General features: G+C 34.0%; 1 protein-coding gene across 2 annotated transcripts; it reads left to right on the forward strand.

The window, feature by feature from the left end:
• The first annotated feature begins 629 nt into the window (after window positions 1-629).
• Window positions 630-21,944, forward strand: LOC121371494 (adenylate kinase 7-like). Of its 2 annotated transcripts, none has more exons than XR_005957802.1 (17): window positions 630-781; window positions 5,411-5,584; window positions 6,177-6,285; window positions 8,236-8,330; window positions 8,761-8,871; window positions 8,996-9,079; window positions 9,706-9,791; window positions 10,564-10,654; window positions 12,176-12,253; window positions 13,154-13,303; window positions 14,197-14,325; window positions 15,021-15,261; window positions 15,825-16,085; window positions 16,689-16,769; window positions 17,544-17,683; window positions 18,009-18,154; window positions 19,622-19,756. XR_005957802.1 is itself a non-coding variant. In XM_041497424.1 (17 exons), the coding sequence occupies exons 1-17, from the start codon at window positions 683-685 to the stop codon at window positions 21,032-21,034; spliced, it is 2,127 nt and encodes a 708-aa protein (XP_041353358.1). In that variant the 5' UTR covers window positions 630-682; the 3' UTR covers window positions 21,035-21,944. The 2 variants fall into 2 exon arrangements, 1 of the variants encoding a protein (XP_041353358.1); XM_041497424.1 differs by lacking the exon at window positions 18,009-18,154 and adding an exon at window positions 20,996-21,944 and having other exon boundaries at window positions 19,622-19,780.
• Window positions 21,945-22,728: the final 784 nt, after the last annotated feature.

Here is a 22,728-nt window from a genome sequence, read left to right on the forward strand (position 1 = left end):
ACCTAATAGCCAATGTGGAGAGTCGTTAAATATTCATTAATTAATTCCCATTCGCATCTATAGGCGTACGGGCTCCCATTTTTGTAGGAGGACAGACTGGTTTTTGCCCGAATTAAACGAAAATGTCCCAATATGGATAACATTTCTTCATATTAGCATTAATATTATTACCAAACAGCTATATATAGGGTTGCAAACGAATCATTACGCATTTTCACATGATTTGGTTTCTCTCAATCCCTACAATATATTTTACAAACTAATTTTGAATATTAAATTTATACACTCAATGTGTTTCTAATCATTCTAATATTTGAAGTAGCCCAAACTGCGTATGTGTGTGTGTGTGTGCGTGTGTGCGCGCGCGCGCGCGTGCGTGCGTGCGTGTGTGTGTGTGTGTGTGTGTGTGTGTGTGTGTGTGTGTGTGTGTGTGTGTGCAACCTATATGATATGATATGTAATACCAGTATTTAGAATACATTAATATTAATTACAAATGAAAGCTTCATTTCTCGTAGATAAATAAAAATGTTTTTGGATTCGTCTGTCATTACTTTCTAAAGATAATTTAAACCAGGGAGAGGAGGTAAGGTTGGTGCGTTTCTATTTTACGGGGTAATTTCTTACGAACAAAAACACCGGAAGTACATGTTTCCAAGCAACACAAGGGCTCGGCAACAAGATGGGGAGCATACCAGATCAAACTGTTGCAGAAAAAATTAAAAGTAAAAGAATATTTATAAATCATGTGGACCAGTATCAGGGAAAAAACATGGCAATGGTATGATATATATTTATTTTCATTTGTGTTATGTGCTTCTCAAGTCGAATTTTGCGTTTGATTTACACAATACTGTCAATAGCTCGAGGTTTCCAAATCCAAATTCACAGTTTTCTGTCATTTGTGTCAACAACCGCAAATGAGTTTCGTTCTGAGTTCGACCCTAACTCTTTATGTCAGAAAAATATAATATGTTGTTCCTTTTTAGGTTTGTTTGTTGTTGTTGTTTTGTTTGTTGTTTTTTGTTGGGTTTTTTTTTTTTTTGGGGGGGGGGGGGGGTGCGTTTTCTTTGGGGTTTTTAAAAATATGTATTGTTGCTTTGTTTGATTTGTTTTTGCTTTCACACTTTTGCCTTTTACCAGTTTTTTGGGGTTTGTTTTTCTTTTATTTTAGGTTTTTGTTAATTTGGTGGGTTTTTTTTATAATGCCCTCTGAATGTTTGGGATTTTTGTTGTTTTTTAGTTTAATTTTTTTGGTTGTTATTGTTGTGAGGGTTTATCATACTAAAAGTATACTCCTTGCACAGGCACTTGACACAGATTAGTAGGCCTATAGGCATACATGAATCAAATTCATTTGTTGTATATCGGTAAACTTGATATATTTCCCCAATATTTTGCTTATACTCTCTTCATACGTGACAAATTTATTGTCACTTAATGTGTATTGACATATACCAAAAATTTCCATCCCTACTATATAAAAGATACACGGTACATCACTCGCCATTTTGGTGTGATTTTCTTATTTCTCAAATATAATTTTTTACGAAATAATCACTACATGCTAAAACCCTGTATAGCAGAAGACGCAAAATATCAAAGTAGATTGTGTTGTATACTTACACATTTTTCATTCACTTTATTTTTTCTGCAATCAAATTAAATAATGGACACGATACCTAAAAACATTCTTTTGAGCACGGAAGTTGTGGTAGTTAAGGGTGTTGAAGTTTGTTTACAAAAAGAACCATTTTTGACTCGTGCGGTCCACCATATTGTAACGTTTGCGATTTACCACGATATCGTGGTGACCTCCCTTGAACGGAAGCCAGTGCTATGGTGTACTTCCATCAACTGTTTTAATGTTAGAACTGCATTTATTTGTCAACACAATGGCATGGACATGATGCTGATATAGGAAAAATTGCAACCGAAGTATATTTACCATCATATATGTTAGTGCATTTCTTTATTTCTTCCAAATAGAGTACCGCTGTGACGGAACATGCTCTTATCTTTTCGCTTGTGGCGATGTTAATTGTTTTAGAGGGCCGTGTGCAGTTTGGTTACGTAATAACCCTGCGCAACGGTGGTAGTCATTTGTCCCAATATGCACTTAGACCAGGTGGGCACTTGGTTACGTAATACATCCGCGCGACCATACCCCCTAATACACACCCAGACCAGATGTGGAGGCCATGTGGAGAGTGGTTACGTAATACCTCTGCGCGACCATGGTATCTCTAGCGAACTAGGCGACGACCAGTCTAGGCTTCTAAGAAAATATACCGTCTCTGGGAGTTGTGGAAATATCACATGATAGGTGAGGTACCGCGTTGTGCCCCCAGGCGATATTCGCTGTCTCTGAGATTTTTTAATAAATAGATAGGATTTTAGATATATCGGGGAGAAACATTGGAAGTATCCAGGGGAACGGATGTCGTCCACTGAACGATCTATATAAGTTCAGTCCGGACGTGGTAAATATATATTTCTGCTCTGTTGTATAACCTTGATGTGATTGATGTGACTTTAAATATTTTAATACTGTATTATACCAATATTCTTTAGACAGTGTTTCCGGTAAACTGACGAAGTAAATTGTAGGCTTCACTGTTCTAATATTTTTATACAAGTATTTGGTAAGATAAAGCTTAGCCGGTCATCCTAGAGAACCTAGGTAAACTGTAGGTTATTGTCTTTATTGTGATAGGTACCAGTATTAATTCTGTATTACAAGGTTACTGAATGAGTAGTTAAGGGTTAATTAAAAATTAACCAGTTAGGAATAGTGTTGTAATTCCTTTATTAATTAAGTTCCCCTGGCAGCGTTTCTCAATTATCACACGTGTGCGTGTTGTATCACGGTGAAGTGATTAGTATATTGTGTAAACTAGACACCTAGTGATTAACTAATTAAGTGATTAGTTCTGGGTTGTTATAATTGTTGTTGTTAATTAACTAGTGCGGCAAGTACATTTGTCAGCGTAGTGTTAATACAGATTCCAAAGTGTATTGTGTTTTGTTGTGTTTTCTAGTGAACTAAACGTGCAATATATATATATATTTATATAAGATCTTATCTCTGATTATACCTAGAGCCGAGCCACTCGGGTATTAGACTGCCCGATACAGAGAGATCTAATAGATATACAGTTAGGAGAGATATTTGGATAATCGTGTTTTATTCAGTTACGGGTATTATAGGATCCCGTGATACCGTGGTATCCCAGTATACCAAGCAAAAACAGAACCATATTGTAAAAAATGGAACCCAGCATTGGCTAAGAAGGCACCAAAATCTATGTCTTTTAGTTACATATAAAAGGGTGTAAATGCATGGTAACAGTGATATATACAGTTCTGTGGCAATAATGCAGTATCCTATTTTTTAAATTAGCAAAACAATCTATAAATTACCATTTAATTCCATCATAAAGAAACTGTAAGGTATCAAAAGGAAAATGTTATATTTACCATTAAGAAACACCTCTCGTTGTAACAGAGTTCTCTAACTGTGTGTTGATGGAAATTTAGAATAATTAACATGGGGTGGGGAATTATTCTCTCTTTTTTAAAAAAACAATTGGTGTCAGCCAAATTTAGATAAAAGACTACAGTGGACTCTGTCTAAACCGGATTCTGTGTAATCCGGATCTCTGCGTAAACCGGTCCATTTCTATATCCCCGTCCAGCTACTGTTTATCTCTTAGGTATAAATCTCTGTCTAATCCGTACTTTGTCTACTCCGGACTCCGGATCAAAAATCAAGAACAAAAGAACCGTTCATGCATTAATTACCTCTGTCTACACTGGATTGGGATTTGACTGACGGACGGGCTGCTTAATTAGTTGAACAATGATCGTCACTTTCCGAGTAATTAGGACGCCGTCGCAAGATCAAATACAAAATGTTATCGCACTCGTGTGAAGTTTACTCTTATTGCGGTAGGCCGTTATATCTGGATTTTGTATTCAAATAATTTCGTCCATTCGAATAAATAATGTTTTAGGAAATAAAACGAAATTTAACCTAGTACAAATATTAGAACGACCAGAAACACGTTTAATGTGCAACCACTAATATTTTATACAGAAAAATATATTTGATATGTAATTACAATCGTTAAAAAGTCTCTGTTAGTGGATAACATCTTAGAAATTGCAGCAAACTCAGGAAAGTCCCTTTAGGTATATTTTTTATGTCTGTGAAATAATCGATTGCAAGTATGGCTTGCATGACTGTGTTTCACAACCATCCATGGGGTCAAATGTCATTGTTGATCGCGAGTTGTCGATAATTCAAGAACCATAACTCTGGATGAACTCTGTCTAAACCGGTCCTCTATGTAAACCGGACTATTTCGACAGTACGAAGTGAGTCCGGTTTAGACAGAGTCCACTGTATATATTTTTAAAAATAATTATTGAAGCATAATTAAATTAATTTTTACGGACACAACACAGGCCTGTAGAAATAATATCTGGAATGGGGTGCACAATCTCTAGTAAAGGGGACACAGTCTTTAGTGGGAGGGTAGAAGCCATATTTTTATCTTTATTTATATAGGGGGGGGGGGGGGGGGGGGGCATTTTCGCCAATACAATGAGGTGCCAGTATAGCCCAAAAGGGTGCAATTTTCGATGAAAAATTGAGGTGTCATTTTAGCCAAATCATTTCCGCGTTTGCCAATGAAAAAGATTCTGTTTTAACCTGATCCCATATTAAGCAATAATTACATAATTTGAATTGCATTTCATTAAATATGCATATATAGAGTCCAACATTAAAGGTGGCCTAACTGAATTAGCACATACATGTACCACTGAATCCTCTGTCATTAAACCTCAAGCATCATAAATAAACATAATAAAAAAGCAGATTAAATTAATAAATGAGAGGAAAATAGCTTAATATACATTGTGTCGTACATATTTTTTGTCACTTGTATTGCCAGTATTTTTTATACTGTAAAAAAGAAGAAAGAAAGCACACACACACACAAAAAACGCCCACTTGCACTAAAATGCAGAAAACTGCCAATTTTAGTTTTAAATTGTTATTTTTGTTTTGCTGGAAGAGACCCTAAATTACTTTGTCCAGGGCTCACCCTGTCCATTGCCAAATTAGTCAATGGCTACAATATTTAGTTTTGGCTAATATATTTATCTTTTGAGTTAACCATTTTCAATAATACTCTACATATCTAAACATTTGTGTGAGCCCTATGTGCTATGACTCTCCTCATCACCCCATGCTGCTTTAGTCAAGGTATTACCCTATATAATTTCATTGTTATGATGGTGACACAATTTAAAGGCACATTTACTGTAGTTTTATATGTTTAGACATTAGTGTCTTTGAATTTTTTATTATTATTTTTTTTTAATTATTATTATTATACAGTTTTTGTCAACCTGTGTTGTTGGAGCATCACTGGAAGAAGCCGAGGAAGAAGATGATGCTCGTTCAACATCCAGCTCAGTGATCCCAGTACCAAAAGAAGGCTGCTATGAAATCATTGGCACTCTCAAGAACAGAGAAGCTAAGAAGCCAGATTGGGTCAAAGAAGTTATACTGGTAAGAGTTACTGTATAATTAGTAGACAGCAGGTGGTGATTGTCAACAGCTGCTGCTATTACCATTGTCGTATACTTTTCATGAGCTCTCACAGTTCTAAGCTTCATTGTGCAAAGTCGATATAGTGATCTACTGTTCTTAAATTAAGTTTGAAAGATAATGAACACCCTAATACTAGTCAGTCATTTACTAGTACATCCAAAACTGGTAAGAGTGCAGTATGTGGGTGCCAAGTGTTTTAAAAAAGGAAGTATTTAAGCTAGGGTGGGTTTTTTTTCACTTTTGAACATATTTACTAATAATAACACTAAAAGTTTATAATTTATTTTGATTGTTTTTTCTCATAAATAATAAAGCTCAATAAGACAAAGTTCTATCATCATCAGATATGACTTTCCCTGATGTTCATAAAAAAATTAACCAACTCATGTTCTTGCTTATGGCTGGTCCAGTGGGATGACATATTGTAATGAATGTAATGGAAATTGAGTCATGTTTTGTGTAACCCATTTTTCATTATCAGAGGCCTGTTTCTTATGTACATGTATTATGTTTGTCTAATTCAACCTTTGTTTCCTTCATTTGTGAACAGTTTGAGAACAAGAATCAGCTGTATGAACACCTGGTGGAATGTGAAGTTATTGTGTATGACATCACTGAGGACCCAGACCAGATAGACGAGGCTGTGTGGGCAGTTTCAGGTATCATTGTTCAAATCATATATCTCTTTTCAAACATTAATAACAACTAATTCATCATGCACTAAGGTTTCACTACACAGTTGACTTCCGGGTGAGAGTTCATTGATCACGGTCCATTATAGTCCCTAATTGTGATACATGTTATGGTTCACATATTCACTTCTAGGAAATGGTGAAAAATTAAAACAATATGTATGTTTAATGGTAAGTCTTCTGGCTGTATTATGCCCATGTTATTTTGTAATATTGTGTATTGACCTTGTGGGACAAGGATGTGAATTGGTTAATGAACCACCTGTTTGGACCGGTACTACAGCCAGATGCAGTTGTATAGCAAAAAAGTGAGATGGAAATGTTTGCAATTTTGGAGTGAAAATAATTGCTTATATAACGTATGTTCGCAGTGTTGTATGTTGTTAGTGCCAACGAGAACCCGTTCTATTGGCAATCTTCATTTGAAGTTGGGCAATTTAACATGGGTTTCAATGGCAGATAACATCTGTGTAGTGAGACCTAAGGAGTTTCCAACCAGTGACTTTCTGTGTGAAAGTCCAGGGCCCATATTTTTAAAACTATCTTAGTGCTACAAAATAGTAAAACCATCATTGGCTATGATGGCGTGTGCTGTGGTGACGTCACAGCCTACAATGGTTTTATGATTTCGTAGCGCTAAGATAGCTTTAAAAATCCTTAGCCAGCATTCTTCTGATTGCATTAATATAGAAATTTTCACTAACTTTTGTAACTAGGTACACTTCATACCAGTATCTCATTCCAGCCAGTGCACCATGACTGGTATATTAAATGCTGTGGTATGTGCTATTCTGTGCATATAAAAGATCCCTTGTTCTTAATGAAAATATGTACCAAATGTTTGACATCCAATAGCCGATGTTTAATAAATCAATGTGCTCTAGGAATTTCCAAGTAGTGACTTCCTGTGTGAGAGTTCAGTATTCTACTAATTGCACTAATATAGACATTTTCACTAACTATTGTCACTAGGTGCACTTCATACCAGTATTAATACATATGAAAACAAATACTACTAACAAGTACACATTTGTCATTCGATGAATGATAAACATTGATTAATTTTACAGTATTCTTTACAGTAATTTATTTAATATTTGGGTGGCTCAGAATAATAATACATGTATATATTGTAATGTAGTGTATAAGTTTATACTTGACCGATGTAATTTTTTACGCATGGCTGTAAAAGCTACACCTATGGTATATACATAAGTAAATGAATTTGAAGTATCATAATAAATAAATATTAGTAATTTCACTTGTGCAATGCCTACAATACTATGGAACTCTGTTGTAAATCCATTTATTTTACTTGCTCTCAGTTAAAACAGTTGACATCTTTGTTTTATAAATTTAGTATAGCACACATGCTCACGAAATAATCTATACTTATTATTTTTTTTAATATTTCAGGGCTTCTAGAATTTTTACAAAATCCACTAGCCATGGGATCAGAGATTTTTATAATGTACTAGCCACAATTAAAAATTCACTAGCCCTGCTTTATTTAATACAATTTTACTACTACTAATAATCGGATGTTACCTAAAGAGAGAGAGAGAGAGAGATTAAAAACACTAAGATTGAGGGGTGGGGTGGGGGTAGGATATTCATATTGACCAAAGAGAATAAAATGTAGCATGTAACAACTTTGTTTTTACTAGCCGTCGGGCATGGCAGTAGCAGTTATTTACTAGCCCAACCTTGAATATCACTAGCCATGGGAGTGGGGCTACCATAATCTATAAGCTTTGTAGTTGAAAACTCTGTTTTGGGTTGTTTTCTTTTAAGAGTTTATTGTTAACAGTTTTAAATTATAATTATATATAAAAATTCACTACCTCTTTCTTTATATATTGTTAATACTTCATCTTGAGTGCTGATGTGCTATTTGTGTTAATTTTTTCATTTCAGAATTACATTCGGATCTGGAGAAACTGGATAAGCCAAAAATGTTCATACTGATATCATCCATTATGACATGGGCCAAAAGTAAACCCTTAGATCCAGTAAGTTTGCTGTGTTGTTTCTGTTTCTGTACCTGAACACTAGGTTGATGTGGTTAGTGAAAAAGAAGTCAGTGTAGAGGTCCCATTTAGTTGTTAAAAGTCTTGGTGGCAGCCAGTACAGGGGTGTGAATGCAGTACTTACCAGCCTTAAATCTGATGGCTTACCCACTATACCACTGAGGGTGATAATACTTTGACTAGTCAAGTCAGGTCAAGTCATAGAGTTTAACGTGCACTTTCAGAACAGTTTGTTGTAGTGCATGCCTGTCATGGGCACAGGTGTCGGCTCTCTCCGGCTCCTTCTTCTAGTGACAAGAGTGTAAATTATATACGTGTTTATTTCACATCATTGCATTGAACAGGTGCAAATATTTTAGTTTTTATGTTGCCCTTGAGGAAAGCTATCAGAACTATTACTTCTTTATTCCAGGATGATCCTGAGATTCCATTCACAGAAGATGACTATCGAAGAAGGAAACCTCACCCAAACTTCAAGGAGCACACCAGTGCAGAGAAAACTGTCATAAAACTGGGCAAAACAGTAAGTAACTTTTGATACGGTCATATTGGGTGGGTACCAGGCATTACGTATCATTTACCAGTTTAGTATTTGTATTACACAGGTTATTAGTATTTACTGAATGTTTTTCATTATTATTTTACAGAACAAAGCTAAGCTTGTGACATATGTTGTGTGCTCTGGTCTTACTTATGGAGCCGAAGAAAACATTTTCCACTATCTTTTCAAGGTAAAAATATAGAGTTTATTAATTCATTTATTTATGTATTTATTCCTCATACAATAAATTGCATTCTGGTAGATGTAGATTTTTTTAATTAATAATGTTATTAGCTTTCATCCTGATATAATAAATTATAATGTAATTTTGTTGTAAACAGTCAATAATACATGCATTTAAAAGATGGCCAGACTGTTCACTAATATAGGGTTGGGGTTATAATAGTCTATTGGTAAAAAATGGGGGTTTCCTTATTTGGGTTGATATATCTCTAGTTGACACACATTTCTGTTTTTAGCTGTCCGTGTTCATACATATGTTTCTTAGATTTGAACAAATAGAATATTTAGTGGGGACACACTTTTAATTTGTTCATTTATATATATATATATATATTATATATATATATATATATATATATTTTATATTTATATATATATATATATATATATATTACGTAACATATATTAATATTTTGTGTATACAAAACACAGTATTGGTAATAAATTAAATGTATTAATGCATGATATATATATAATTGTTTGTACATTGAAAATTTGTTGTATGTATGTTTGTTTTTTATTTACTACTTAAAACAATATTAATGGTTCAATGATATATGTGTTGTGTTTCAGTCAGCATGGCACAATAAATCACAGCTTCAGTGCTTTGGAAATGGTCAGAATATTGTGCCAACTATTCACATCAAAGATCTTGCAGGGTAAGCTTGTTGTTTATGGTCATTTACAGTCATAGAAATAAGCATCTAAAAATCTACTTGTCTGTCAATATTTTCACTTTTCCAAATAAATGGTTTGTTTCATTCAAGTGCAAAGACGATGTTTTTGATTTCTCAAAATTAAACTGCATTGAAAATTTATACTTGTCCATAGGACAACGTACCATTTACATAAAATTTGTTTGTCCACATACATTTTCACTTGTCAGGACAAACGGACAAGTGCTTATTTCGAACGCTGATTTATATAGAGAGGATTTGTCACAAGTGTTGTGTAATATGGAAAATATTGATTATCAGGTTTAGGTTGGTATCTTCTGTATTGAAAAATACTATTGACTAATTCTGTTCAACATGTAACCCTTATGTTATTTAATGTTGATTAAAATCATCAATAAAAAATGCTGCATAATCCAAGTATCAAACTGTTCTAGCTATGAATAGATTAGTCTTTTCTTTATGTCAATCAGCTGATAAAAGGACATTATGTTTTCAATATAATTAAAATATTTATTTTTACACATTCTGCTGTGATTGTTATGGTGGTTTTAAATTATTTCAGTGGGGGTTGGCTTCTGTAATATAAAAAAAATATAATTCTGAATACTGTAAATCAGATAAATAATGTGTCATATTATTGCATTAAGACAGGTACACACTAAAATTCATATTTTTATTAATGTGTCTGGCAAACGCAGCTTTTAACTAAAAATGCTTAGTTTCATGGTTTCACCAATAGTTTTTTTTCCCTTAGTGTTATTCAAAATATTGCTGACTCAAGACCAAAGGTTCGATACATTATTGCCAAAGATGATGGACAGAACAGTTTGGAGGAAATTGTCAAGGTATGTGAATAAGCTGTTCTTGTCTTCATTAGCACAATAAGTTTTGTTTTATTTGAATTTTATGCATAACATTTTAATTTATTACTTATTCCATTTTTAAAGTTACACTAATCTGTGATTAGTTTCAATTTGCTGAGTTAAAGAATCCTGAAAGTATTCCTATTTGATGGGCCATAATTTAAACTATTTGATTTTATGTCACTACAATGAAATGTTTGTGAAGTGACAAAATTATGCATATTTACTATTAATTAAAGGGGACTGACCACCAAATCATTTATACATGTACATAATAAATGTGTTTGCCAACAACACGAAAGTACTACACTGCCATTATAGACTGAGTTGATTGTTCCAGTCTTAATTGGGTTATTTTTCCTTGCTGAACTGTGATTTTTTCCGGTAACTGTTGACAATTGATGAACTAACCAGTGGCGTCATCACTGAGAGTCACCTTTATTCATCAGAAGCAGAATGGATGATTTTGGTGAAGAAGAATTATTGTGCCCCACTGGTGCCTATGGAATATTATATTATCACAGGAATACACTTGATTTCAAGTGTTGTGACCTCCGTTTTTAAAACAATTCTCATGGATTTGATCATTGGTTTATTGGGTATTTTCATACTTGCTCTAAGAAAATTTTAAAAACTACAAGTGCAAATAAATTACCGTAATGTACTATTTAATTAAATTACTTTTTAAAAGCACACTGTACTCATTCAGTATGGCATGTGCAATTTATTTATTTATTTTATCTCTGGCATATTGGGTTGCATTGAAATGTTTACTGCTTATTCTGCTGTATTTAGTAGGAATAAAACCCTCCCATCGGCAATAATTCATCCATGACTTTAAACAATTTTCATTCTTTGCAAACCAAAACCATTATGTTGTCTATTTCCATATTTGCAAGATGCCTTGCTATTACTAATGCTATTAACTTTAAACAATTTTCATTCTTTGCAAACCAAAACCATTATGTTGTCTATTTCCATATTTGCAAGATGCCTTGCTATTACTAATGCTATTAATGAAGACTGCACAGTTAACCATTATATAAATCTATCTAGAGTATATTCATGTTGTAATTTACACATCCAACGGATCTGATTGTAATAAATGATGACTGAAATGTATGACCAATGAATCTTAACGTTTACCAGTACTACCAGAAGTCTTTGGCAAATATCATTGATCATGTATCACCTCTCTTTCAATCAGATCTGTGCATAATCTCGTCCAGTGCTGTTTTTACCCCAAACCTAAGAAGCATGGCTGACTGGTCCTTTCCAGTAAGCTAGGCATTCTAGTAATGCAGTCTTTGACAGTACTTAAATGAATCCATTAAACACTACATGTCGTTTGGTGTCCAGTCCCATTTAACAAATCTCAGTAATTTGTCTCTACCTATTGGTAACATCTTCAGTATTATGATTTAAATATTTGTTGAGTCTTTTAGTACATTTTATTTTATCTAAGACATGCATTATAGATTTTACCATTTATTTATTCAATAGACCGTAAGTACAGAGCTTGGTTCAGGAAAAGTTGAGTACATCACAAAGGAAGAAGCTCTTCTTAATAAGGACATTGATGTAAGTTTTTTTATTGTTTTATTTTTAAACCTTTTACCCACCTTATAAAAGTCTTGCCATTGGGTTTCCATATACTGTAAACCGTGAAAAAAATGTGTGCATATAAATTTTGCATCATTCGCGTCCAACCTTATGTCGCGAAATTAATACGCACACACTATTTTCCAGTTTGAAGTGTGCTTAAAGTAATTTGTTTTGTTTTGAAATATTTTATTGAGATTCACTCAACAGGCACAGCTTATACACGAGCTCTCCTTGATGGCGACTAATCGTTAATTGTTTATGTAACTTCAATCGATGGCGACTAATCGTTTATTGTTTTATCTATCAAAGGGTGTTAACAGTTAACAACTGAAGCTGTGAGTTGTGATTCTAATACAGGTGAGGTGGGTAGGGCCTAATCCCCTCTATAGACTTTGTACCAGGCACAATTGCTTGATGTAGGATAACAGAATATTGATTTACAGACAGTAACTTTATAACAGTTACAGTGAGCTGTCTTTATCCATTTTTTTTTTTGAGCTGTCAATGGTCGTTCGCGAAATTTACACGTCGCGAACATGCGCTAAGGTATACATTCGCGAAAAAAACACGTCGCAATATTAATACGGTTTACAGTAGTATACAATATGACAAATAAAGGATAGTTAAATTAAAATCAGCAACTTGATAGATAAGAATACAGTAGTTAGTGCACATACATGAAATTCATTTATATGCACATTTTATGTAGTAAACAATATATATATATATATACCCTTTCCCCCTACATTGAAGCAAATGTGGAGTTATTATTGAAAAATATTTTTGTGGAGACTGGGATGGAGTAGACCGTACAATGTTACAATTGACAAGTGTTTGGCATGTAGTAATTGCATCTCTTTGCTTTCTTACATACAGCAAGCTGACTTTGACCAGCTGTTAGTCAACCTGAGGATGGATGCTGTCTACGTCAAAGAGAACATGCGTGTCAACTGGGTTTCTGAAACAGGCATGGTTGAAAACATAAAGAATATTATCAAAGAATACAAAAGTACTCGCAAATTACAGGTACATAAAGTTTCTGTTTCTATATTTAGTGTGGACATTAAATTATGTATACAGTGAAACCCCTCTAAACCGGACACCCTCGGGACCAAGTAAAATGTCTGGTTTTAAGAGATATCTGGTTTAGAGAGGTTAAGTTATTTACTGATTTTTTTAAAAGGTACCGTGAAAATGTCTGGTTTTAAGGGAATTGCAGTTTACAGAGGGTCCGGTTTTGAGAGGTTTCACTGTAGAATACAAAATGTGTAACATTGCCTATTGTGTGATTATCAAAGAATACAAAGATAGCCTAAAGTTAAGACACATAAAGTTACTGTTTCTATATTAAAAAATAATTTTGGTGAGGACATTAGATTATGTATACAATCAAAAATGTAATACACTGCCTATTTTATGACAATTTGAATTTTTAGGATTGGGTAAGAGGTAAATATTTTCAAAATCATGACCACACTATCATGCCTTTGTTTTGGTAAAAGTTACAAGTATAAGTAACAGCATATGTACTCGGCACCATTCCCCACCATTCTCCAAAGGCTATGTTGTTTTATATTACCAATTTTGAAGTAAAACATTCCAAATCTGAATGTAAATAATTACCTTTTTTAAAAATTATATAAAGATATATTTTGAAAACGATTCGTAATTCTTGACAAACAACCCTTCCCTCCCCTATAACATTTCATAATGCAAAATAGATGTATTAATTTGACTTAGCTTTAATGAGATGTTTTTTAAATGAAACTGAAAATTCCCAATTTTTGGTAAAACGACGCTTAAATTCCCAAAAGCATGGGCGTCAAGTCACATTTAAGAAATAAAACCCTGTTTTATTTAATAATTATGAAATATTGATAATTTTTTCATGAAATGTTTTGTATCTTTTTCTGTTGTAGCCAATACGAATAGCGATCCTTGGATTCCCAGCATCAGGAAAGTCAACAGTGGCCAAACAGCTGTGTGACTACTTTAAACTGCATCATATCAAGATCAAGGACGTCATTGATGATGCCCTGGAATCCTTGGTAAGTGTGCCTTGTTCATCAAAAGGATCCTGGCTAACTTGGTTTCTTGTGGACTACAGAAGCAGCTCATTCACAGGATCAGTGACTTATAACTGGCACATCTGCAGATACTCATGCATTTTTATCAAAGGAAAAGAAAAAACAACTTATTATAACAACTGAAGATAGATTTAGTTTGTTATCATGTTTGGGGGTTTTCAAATGATGAAAAACAATAGTGGATAATTTGTGAAATCTATCCTCCGAACACAAACGTTTTGAGCCAAATGTCCAGATTGATAATTTATCAATTTGGCTAATGACACCAGGGGTGGATCCAGAATTTTGTAAAGGGGGGTCATACAATTCTAAAATGGGCAAATGAGCCAAGCTCCCAAAGAGAGGTAGATCTGTAGGAGGGTCCAAGGGACATGTTCCCCAGAAAATTTAGTGTTGTATAAAGGGCTGGGGGATTGATCCACCAATGTGCACAATGAGCCTTGGAAATGGCTGGAAGAGGGAAACTGCTCCTTTCCTTTATGACTAAACTGACATAATAAATAGGTTTCATTTTATAACTGATCAAAAGTAGACAAAACAATCACTGTTCCAAGCATTCATCTCATATAAATGTACATTGACTGTCACACAGTATTTGAAAGTTGAAATGTTTCAGTCAGTGATAAAATATTAATAAATCTGCTGTTTGTCTGCAGCAAGCGAAGGCTCGACGAGCTGATTCTGAGGAGGCGGAGGATGATGACGGGTCTGCCGTGGAGGCGCAGGAACTGCTCGATCAGATAGCAGAGAGCAAGGAGAACAACGCCGGCCGCATTGACGATCAGTACATTATCCGCTTCTTCCGCGAAAAGCTGCACTCCATGCCGTGTCAGAACCAAGGATTTATTCTTGACGGTTTCCCCAAGACACAAGAACAAGCCAAGGAATTATTTGCTAGTAAGATAAAACTTTTTTTTAAAAACCATTTTTTTTTTTTTTTAATCATTAAAATGTTTAATTTTCTAAATTATTGGATATTAAGAAGAATTAAAGTAAAGTATGCACATTACTTAATAAGGGAACATCACAGCAATTGTGGAAGTGTAAAATATACAAATCGGAAATGGTAATACTGTGGATTATAAATTTTATAATAGTTGTAAACTCTAATAATAGTAAAATTAGATTTTGTCTCCAGTAATTTTGATTGAGCCATCATATGTCTGTTAATTTGCTGTATTTTGAAATTGATTTTGTTAATCATAATTTTCAATGCCAGACTTAATATGTTGTGGACAAAGACATCATAATTTTCTTTTACTTTGATATTAATTAAAACTAATTAACAGTTCTGACAACAAAATTAAGATCTCCACAACACATCTGAAGTACATGTACTTGTTTGTAAGACATCTAATTAATTGATAATTTTATTGTATTTTATTAGATGCATAACAAATCCCAATATTTTTGCTGTGATCAATTTCTTTTAAACTGTTTTTGTTTGCACTGTTTTGCAGATGAAGAGGATGAAGAGGAGGAAACGTCAAAGGAAACCAGCTACGACCAGACCATCATGCCGGAGTACGTGGTGTGTCTGGAGGCCACGGACGAGTTTCTCAAACAGCGGGTGATGAATCTTCCTGAGAGCGTTGTCAGCGGCACACACAACACGGAGGCTGGCCTGTTGCGCCGCCTGTCAGAGTACAAGACTCTCAACACAGAAGATGACACCGTCCTCAACTACTTTGATGAGCTCGAGATTCATCCTCATAAAATAGGTTTGTCGGGTTAATCTGTCTCTATCAGTGTGCAGGGAGGTCAACTGTACGTCAACCTTTTTTTTTTAAATGGTGGTTTTCTGTAACCTGTGGGGTATTTTTTAAGATTATAAGCGCATGTGCACATGGGGTGTTAAATAAAAGTTAAAGAAAACCTTATTTTAGGGGTTGGGGGCATGACCCCTCTAGAAACTTCGCACAGTCTAAACTCCTCTGCATACTTTCCTGTACATGCACCTGAGTTAGCTTAATGTTTTATACCAGTTCTGATTACTCTTTCTTTTTCAAAAAAATAAAAATCACAAAATCAGGACATTGAATTATATACTAGTATAAGTTGTATGTAAGGCAAAGCACTCATGGACAATTTGACTGGTTTTCATTTTATCCAATCCATCAAGTTCATTTAATACTAGGTGCAAATGATTGCAAGCACTCTATTTTCTGAGCGATTCCAGATCTTGTCATATAGCTAGTAGGATGGCTGAAATGTTTTAATGCATGATTGGATACCATAATTATTATTTTTATACATGCTTATTTGTATCTAAATGGCCTTCACAGACAGGTTTGATTGGATTTTAAACATCTTGTTTTTTCCAGATGTAACCAAAGACACTTCAGAAATGATGCAGGGCACCGTAGAAAAATGCAAGAAAATCATTGGCAAACCTAGGAATTATGGTGGGTGATTTTTAGAACTAATTTTACAGTGTTTAGTTACTAGAGTTGTCCATGGCAGAATGTAAAGTACAGGTACTTCTTGATGTGGATTTTTCTTCTCCTGTGAACATTCTACAAAATGAACAGTGGGAGGTTTAAAATAATGAATACCTAATATTCTATGCACTTAAGATGATCTTAGTGCTAAGATTGCTTCGTGGAAAAGGGGCCCAGATAATTATTTAAATTGTATTTTAAAGATTACTGTAGGGTTATGTAGATAAAATTTAACATGTTAAAACTCGGTAACACCATATAAGAGAGAGCATAAATCTACTGTAAATAATGCTTTATTTTAATTATTTCCTTAGGTTTAGTATGGCACTTACATCATATTATCACTGGATTGTACTTTCTATAATAGGCACCACTGATTGAATTCAGTGAATAGTCATGTTAAAAATCAGAGGCAAAAATTAACCTATTCTTAAGTCAGATGTGTGGTCTGAATAAATAATTTTATGAGGTTTTAAATTTGTGCTTTTCTGAAAAGAAAATTGGTGGGGTTTTATTTCAAAGGCCCTTCACTGATAGAGCAGGTGGGAGGGAAAAAATGCTTGTGCTTTTGAGAATATTTAGATGGATACCCTAACTGATGTTACTTTCTTGGACTCTTTGAGCTTGAGGAATCAAAATGAAACATCATACCCAGTGTGAAGGAGTATGGGTTTAACTTGAGGAAATGATACTGAATTTGAGCCACCTTTATATGGTATTTATATTTGTACTATTCAGGTCCAACACCTGAGGAGTTGGAAGAAATGAAACGTAAAGAAGAAGAAGAGAGACTGAAAAAGGAAGAAGATGAGAGGTTGGAGAAGGAGAGACGAGAGGCAGAGGAGGCAGCCGAGAAAAAGCGAAGACAAGAAGAATGGGTTAGAACCAAATCAGTGTTTTAGCTTGTTCCATTCACACATTGACCTCACCTCACACCTAGATCAGTAATGTATTTGTCCTACTATAGGATCCTCACCAGCCGTCTTTAGGGAATTTCAAAATTCATTCATGCCACCAACAGTTTCATGTTAATCATTTCTAATCACTACAACTGGAATTAGTTTGCACCTCCATTACTGTTACTCTGACAAGTTACTAGATTCTGGTATTGACCCCCATTATGAATCGGTAGTCTGCAGAAAATATGTCCTGGTGCAAGCCTTTAGCGTGTTCATTTGAGTAACATTCTGACGTACTTTGTAGGTTTTGATGAAACCTTTCTAAGGTTCCCTGAGACTGTAGGAGGTGGTAGGCTCTAGATCTAACCTGGTGGTTCCTTAGCAAGATCATGACCTGGTGAAACAAAATTGACATAAAATGTCAGCACTGGTCAGACCGAATTACCACAGGTAAACCTGTCATAGTGAAATATTTAGGTCACTTAAGTAACTGTAAATATATATATATAATGGGATAAGGGAACCAGTTCCTTCCATCTATAATTGTTAGCAGGTATTGATGACCTTGTCTGGTCCTTGTTAAAGGCCCAATACAAAGGAAGATTTTAACAAATACCAGCCCCTTAAAGGTGCTGTGTCATAGTTACAAGTGCCATATTTCACAATTATTTACATTTATTTGTAATAAATAACTGCACAGTCTTTGTATAAGCAACACAGGAATATCAAAATTATAATGTACATGTATACCATGTAAACAGGGTCATGTTCAGTATGGCTAGGTTCCTATCTTATCACATCATATTAAATTGGAGAATCCACAAGCTAACAGGATCGGACTGCTAGAGACAGATGAGCTGCACAAACTGATTCTATTGGTTGTGAACTAACTATATTCCAGTAAAAATAATTCTACTAGTAAATTATTACGAGTATATAGTTGAAGGTAAAATGCTATCATTTCAGAATACAAAATTGATAATTGATCATTTTGATGGGAAGCCACCATAATACAACTTTGAGATAGCACCTTTAATTGGATTAGGATTAAGTTGGGCAGGAGAAATACGTGCCATCAGGTTATTTATTTTACTTTCCCTCTTATCGGGCGGGACAAAGCCCAGTGGTAAAGTATCTGCTTGATGCGCAGTTGGTCTGAGATCAATTTCTCGTTCCAGCCAATGCACCACGACTGGTATACCAAAGGTTATGGTATGTGATAGCCTGTGTGGGATGGTGCATTTAAAAGATCCCTTGCTACTAATGGAGAAATCTAGCAGGTTTCCTTATTAAGATTATATGTAAAAATTACCAAATGTTTGACATCCAATAGCCAATGATTAATAAATTAGTGCGCTCTAGTGGTGTTGCAAAACAAAACAAACTAACTTTACCTCTTATCGGTTTTATTTTAACTGAATACTACATAAACAGGATGAAACTTCTTTTACCTATGTTTCTTTGATAATGTTTTCCAGTCAATGTTTACTTTTCATCTTTAATTTAAAGAAAATTTGGTATTTGTAAAGGTTCTGGTATCCTGTCCTATCTATGGGAAAGTGCACTTTTAAAAGCTGTCATGTTTCTTTATCAAAAGGAGTAGCTTAAAGACTTATTGGTGACAAAGAGTTTCCTTTCTTTCTCTTGACCAGGCGTCAAAATAAGCATACAAATAGCTGTAGTTATAAACGTGCAGAGGTGTCGATAAATTGTTTTTTATATATAGTTAACTCTTCACAGCCATTTACATTGTTAATAATTTTTGAATTGATCATCCATTTACCTTTGTTTCACACCCAACAGCCAATATATTTCTCATGCTGCAGTTGTTGAAAAAATTAATTTGTTTATTTATCTATTCACCTATCCATCCATCAATTCACTGAAGCATTCATTGATCAATTCCCTGGTTTACAGGTCGAGAGACTGACCGAAGTGAGACGCGAGGAATATGAGATGCTGGAAGCGAAGTCTGTTCCATTACGGAACTTCCTCATGAAGCACGTCATGCCAACCTTGACTCAAGGCCTCATCGACTGCTGCAAGGTCCGACCAGACGATCCCATTGATTATCTTGTGAGTTGAGAAATCTTTATTGTGGAAGCAGTTTTCCCTTTATGTTTGCACAGAACATTTTGTTCAGTAAATTGCTATACACATTCTAAAGATCACTTAACAGTTCCAAATTATACTACATAAGGATACAATCTATATTTTTGACAGTATGAAATTTTAAGTCATCTTTGATAATCAAATACTATTTTAGGGACCCCATGGCAGAATTTAAAAATATATATATTTATATGCACAGTCAGTAATTGCAAATCATTTAGTTAATTCACTGGTATCAGTCGGTAATTCACATTTTAAAAACAAAATAGTAATATTTTACTACTAAAGCATGTGTTTACATATTTCAGTTAGAGCTGTACTACAATAGATAATTTCAGTACAGATCTAACATGTTTCCTTTAACTTTTATGCTTACAATCACAAAACATCCTCACCGAACCAAGTTTCCAAAGTGAAATTTGTCATTTTGAACCTTCTGGTTTTCAACTTCTAATCATAAGAAAACAGCTAATGTAACACTATTTTATTTTATGTAATATTTTTAGGGAACATCCTAGTGGGTCAAATTACCCTGATAAAAATATACACAAGAATTTAATTACTATTTTTAAAAACCCTACATCACTGTTCATGGTGTTTTCATCAAGTATATTTTCAAGATAACTCGAAAAGTAATCCCAGGCATCCCCTTCTTCAAAGTTTTTATAATCAGTTATTATTGGCGAATATATTATTTGAAACATCTTCAACTTTCAATACAAGTAATCCCAACCATTCTTCTTCAAAGTTTGTATAATCAGTTATTATTGGCAAATATATCATTTAAAACATCTTCAATGTCATCAATTATGTTTATAAAAATTTAGATTTTTCTTTTCTTTTCACTATTGCGATAACTTAAATACAAACACCAGTCAAAAAAATACTTGAACATGTTTGATTGTTATTCTACCACGTTTCTAGCATTCACAGAATGAAGATAGATAACTCATGTGAATGTTGACTAGTCATTTTATGTTATTATTGTGCATCTTGACTACATACAGTTGAGAAAGGGAAGAAAAAGATTTTTTTTTTTTTAAATTTCCCCACAGTAGAAACAGTCATCTGAACAGAGCATAAAATGTTACATATTAATGAGAAACACTTGAACTTGATACATGAATGTAAATTTATGTACAATTATGTGTTTTAAAAACAGTTATTCTTTCTTTTCAGGCAGAATTTTTATTCCAAAATAACCCACAAGTGGACTAAAGTCAACATTTCTTCTATGTGAATGAAGTTATTGAAAACATACTTCAGAGGGAGCTGAATGACAGAGTGGACTACATATGACAGAGATTTTATTTCCGTTCAGTAAAATGGTTCATGTTTCCACCATGGATGGAATTTCAAGAACTGGATACAGTAATGAAGGAGGTGAAAAATTGGGGCTCAAGACATGTTATGTATTCTCATTTTCATCAATGTAAACTGAGTGTAACTTTATCATGCAACTAAGCATATATTATTCAAGTTATAAAAATTGAACAGTTTGTTTTATAGTCTTAAGTAATAAAGGCATTAAGTTGTCATTTCACAGTTGAAGCTTGCATAAGCATCACTGTCAACTTGGATAAGATTGACATTGGGTAGTGTCAAAATATTGCAGTACAAGTATTATGTTATCCGTGTACATGTATGTGTGTAAATCATTATTTATGTACATTTAGTATTAGGAATATCAATGTTACTTGTACATGTTTAACTGCTGGTATTCAGGATAAATTACAAGTGATCTTTAACATCAACAAATCTTTGAGGTGTGTTATATTTGATAGAAATTAAAATTTCTTTTTGAAATTATGACATTTTATGTTGAATGGAAATAATAGTATTTTCCCCATTTTTTCTCTCTACTGACATTTTGGTTTATTTTTGCAAAATAGGTATATCATTTTACGGAGTTCAACCAACTTTGCTTTAACCCTCAAGTGTCCTTATGGTAATAACTTTTGCTTCGAAATGTTGTTACCCTTCTCCCTGTGTATTGTTTTATACCTTTGTCTTATTTTATACCCATGTAGAAACTGTCAAGTGTCATTATTTATTTGCCCATGTCTGTGATATTTTGATGTTTGTCTTAGAATTGAGTTTATTAATAATATAAACATACAATATTTAATATTTTGTTTGTTTTGTCTGTGGCTTCTCATTAGTAGACCAATTTCTTGTTTAATCCAAAGGCTGTGATATGTGCTGTCCAGTCTGTGGGCTGGTGCATATAAAACATCCCTTGCTGTTAACCCATTGTGTGGTGGAAGCAAGTTTCCTCTCATTATTTGTACATTCTTCAACCAAATGTCCAATGCTGTATAACCGTAATAAAAAATTAGCGAGTCAAAGGTCATTGTTGGAAATCTTAAGTGTTAAACCCTTGGAAGTAAAACTGAGCACCATCATTGGTTTAAGGTCATATTTTTGTATGTTTCAGTCAGTTGATGTTAAAGTAATTGTGTGCAGACTAGATTCAAGGTCCTTTGGTAGTAAGCAGAATTTGTTGTCACTTACTAGTTTGGATAAGACAGAAAGAAAGAAATTGTTTATTTAATGACTCAACACATTTTAATTTCTATTATGGTGTTGGACATGTGGTTCAGAGTCTTTAGAGAGAAAACCTGCTGCTGCTGCCATGCCAAGGGATGTTCTTTTCAATAAGTGGCCAGGTAACTTTTATATGCACTATCCCACAGACATAATGGTACATACACATCCTGTGTTACACCAGTTGTGGAGCACGGACTGGAACGAGAAATACATAATTTGTATTGACCAACAACCCTCACTTTTCAATATTGCAAAACAGTATTACACAAACAAAATGAATCCTGATGAAACGAAAACAAAGACTTAACAAACCATCATTTTGTTTGAAACTATATTTAATTGATTTAGCATACAAATTGACA

Source organism: Gigantopelta aegis, chromosome 4 (genome assembly GCF_016097555.1).
Source record: "Gigantopelta aegis isolate Gae_Host chromosome 4, Gae_host_genome, whole genome shotgun sequence".
NCBI lineage: Eukaryota > Metazoa > Mollusca > Gastropoda > Neomphalida > Peltospiridae > Gigantopelta > Gigantopelta aegis.

What these genes read in the sequence shown, in the direction of transcription:
- LOC121371494 (XM_041497424.1), top strand. Translation starts at nt 683, where the DNA reads ATGGGGAGCATACCAGATCAAACTGTTGCAGAAAAAATTAAAAGTAAA. An exon ending in AGGGAAAAAACATGGCAATG is followed by an intron (nt 782 to 5,410) that starts GTATGATATATA and finishes ATTATTATACAG; the next exon opens with TTTTTGTCAACCTGTGTTGT. An exon ending in GATTCATCCTCATAAAATAG is followed by an intron (nt 16,086 to 16,688) that starts GTTTGTCGGGTT and finishes TGTTTTTTCCAG; the next exon opens with ATGTAACCAAAGACACTTCA.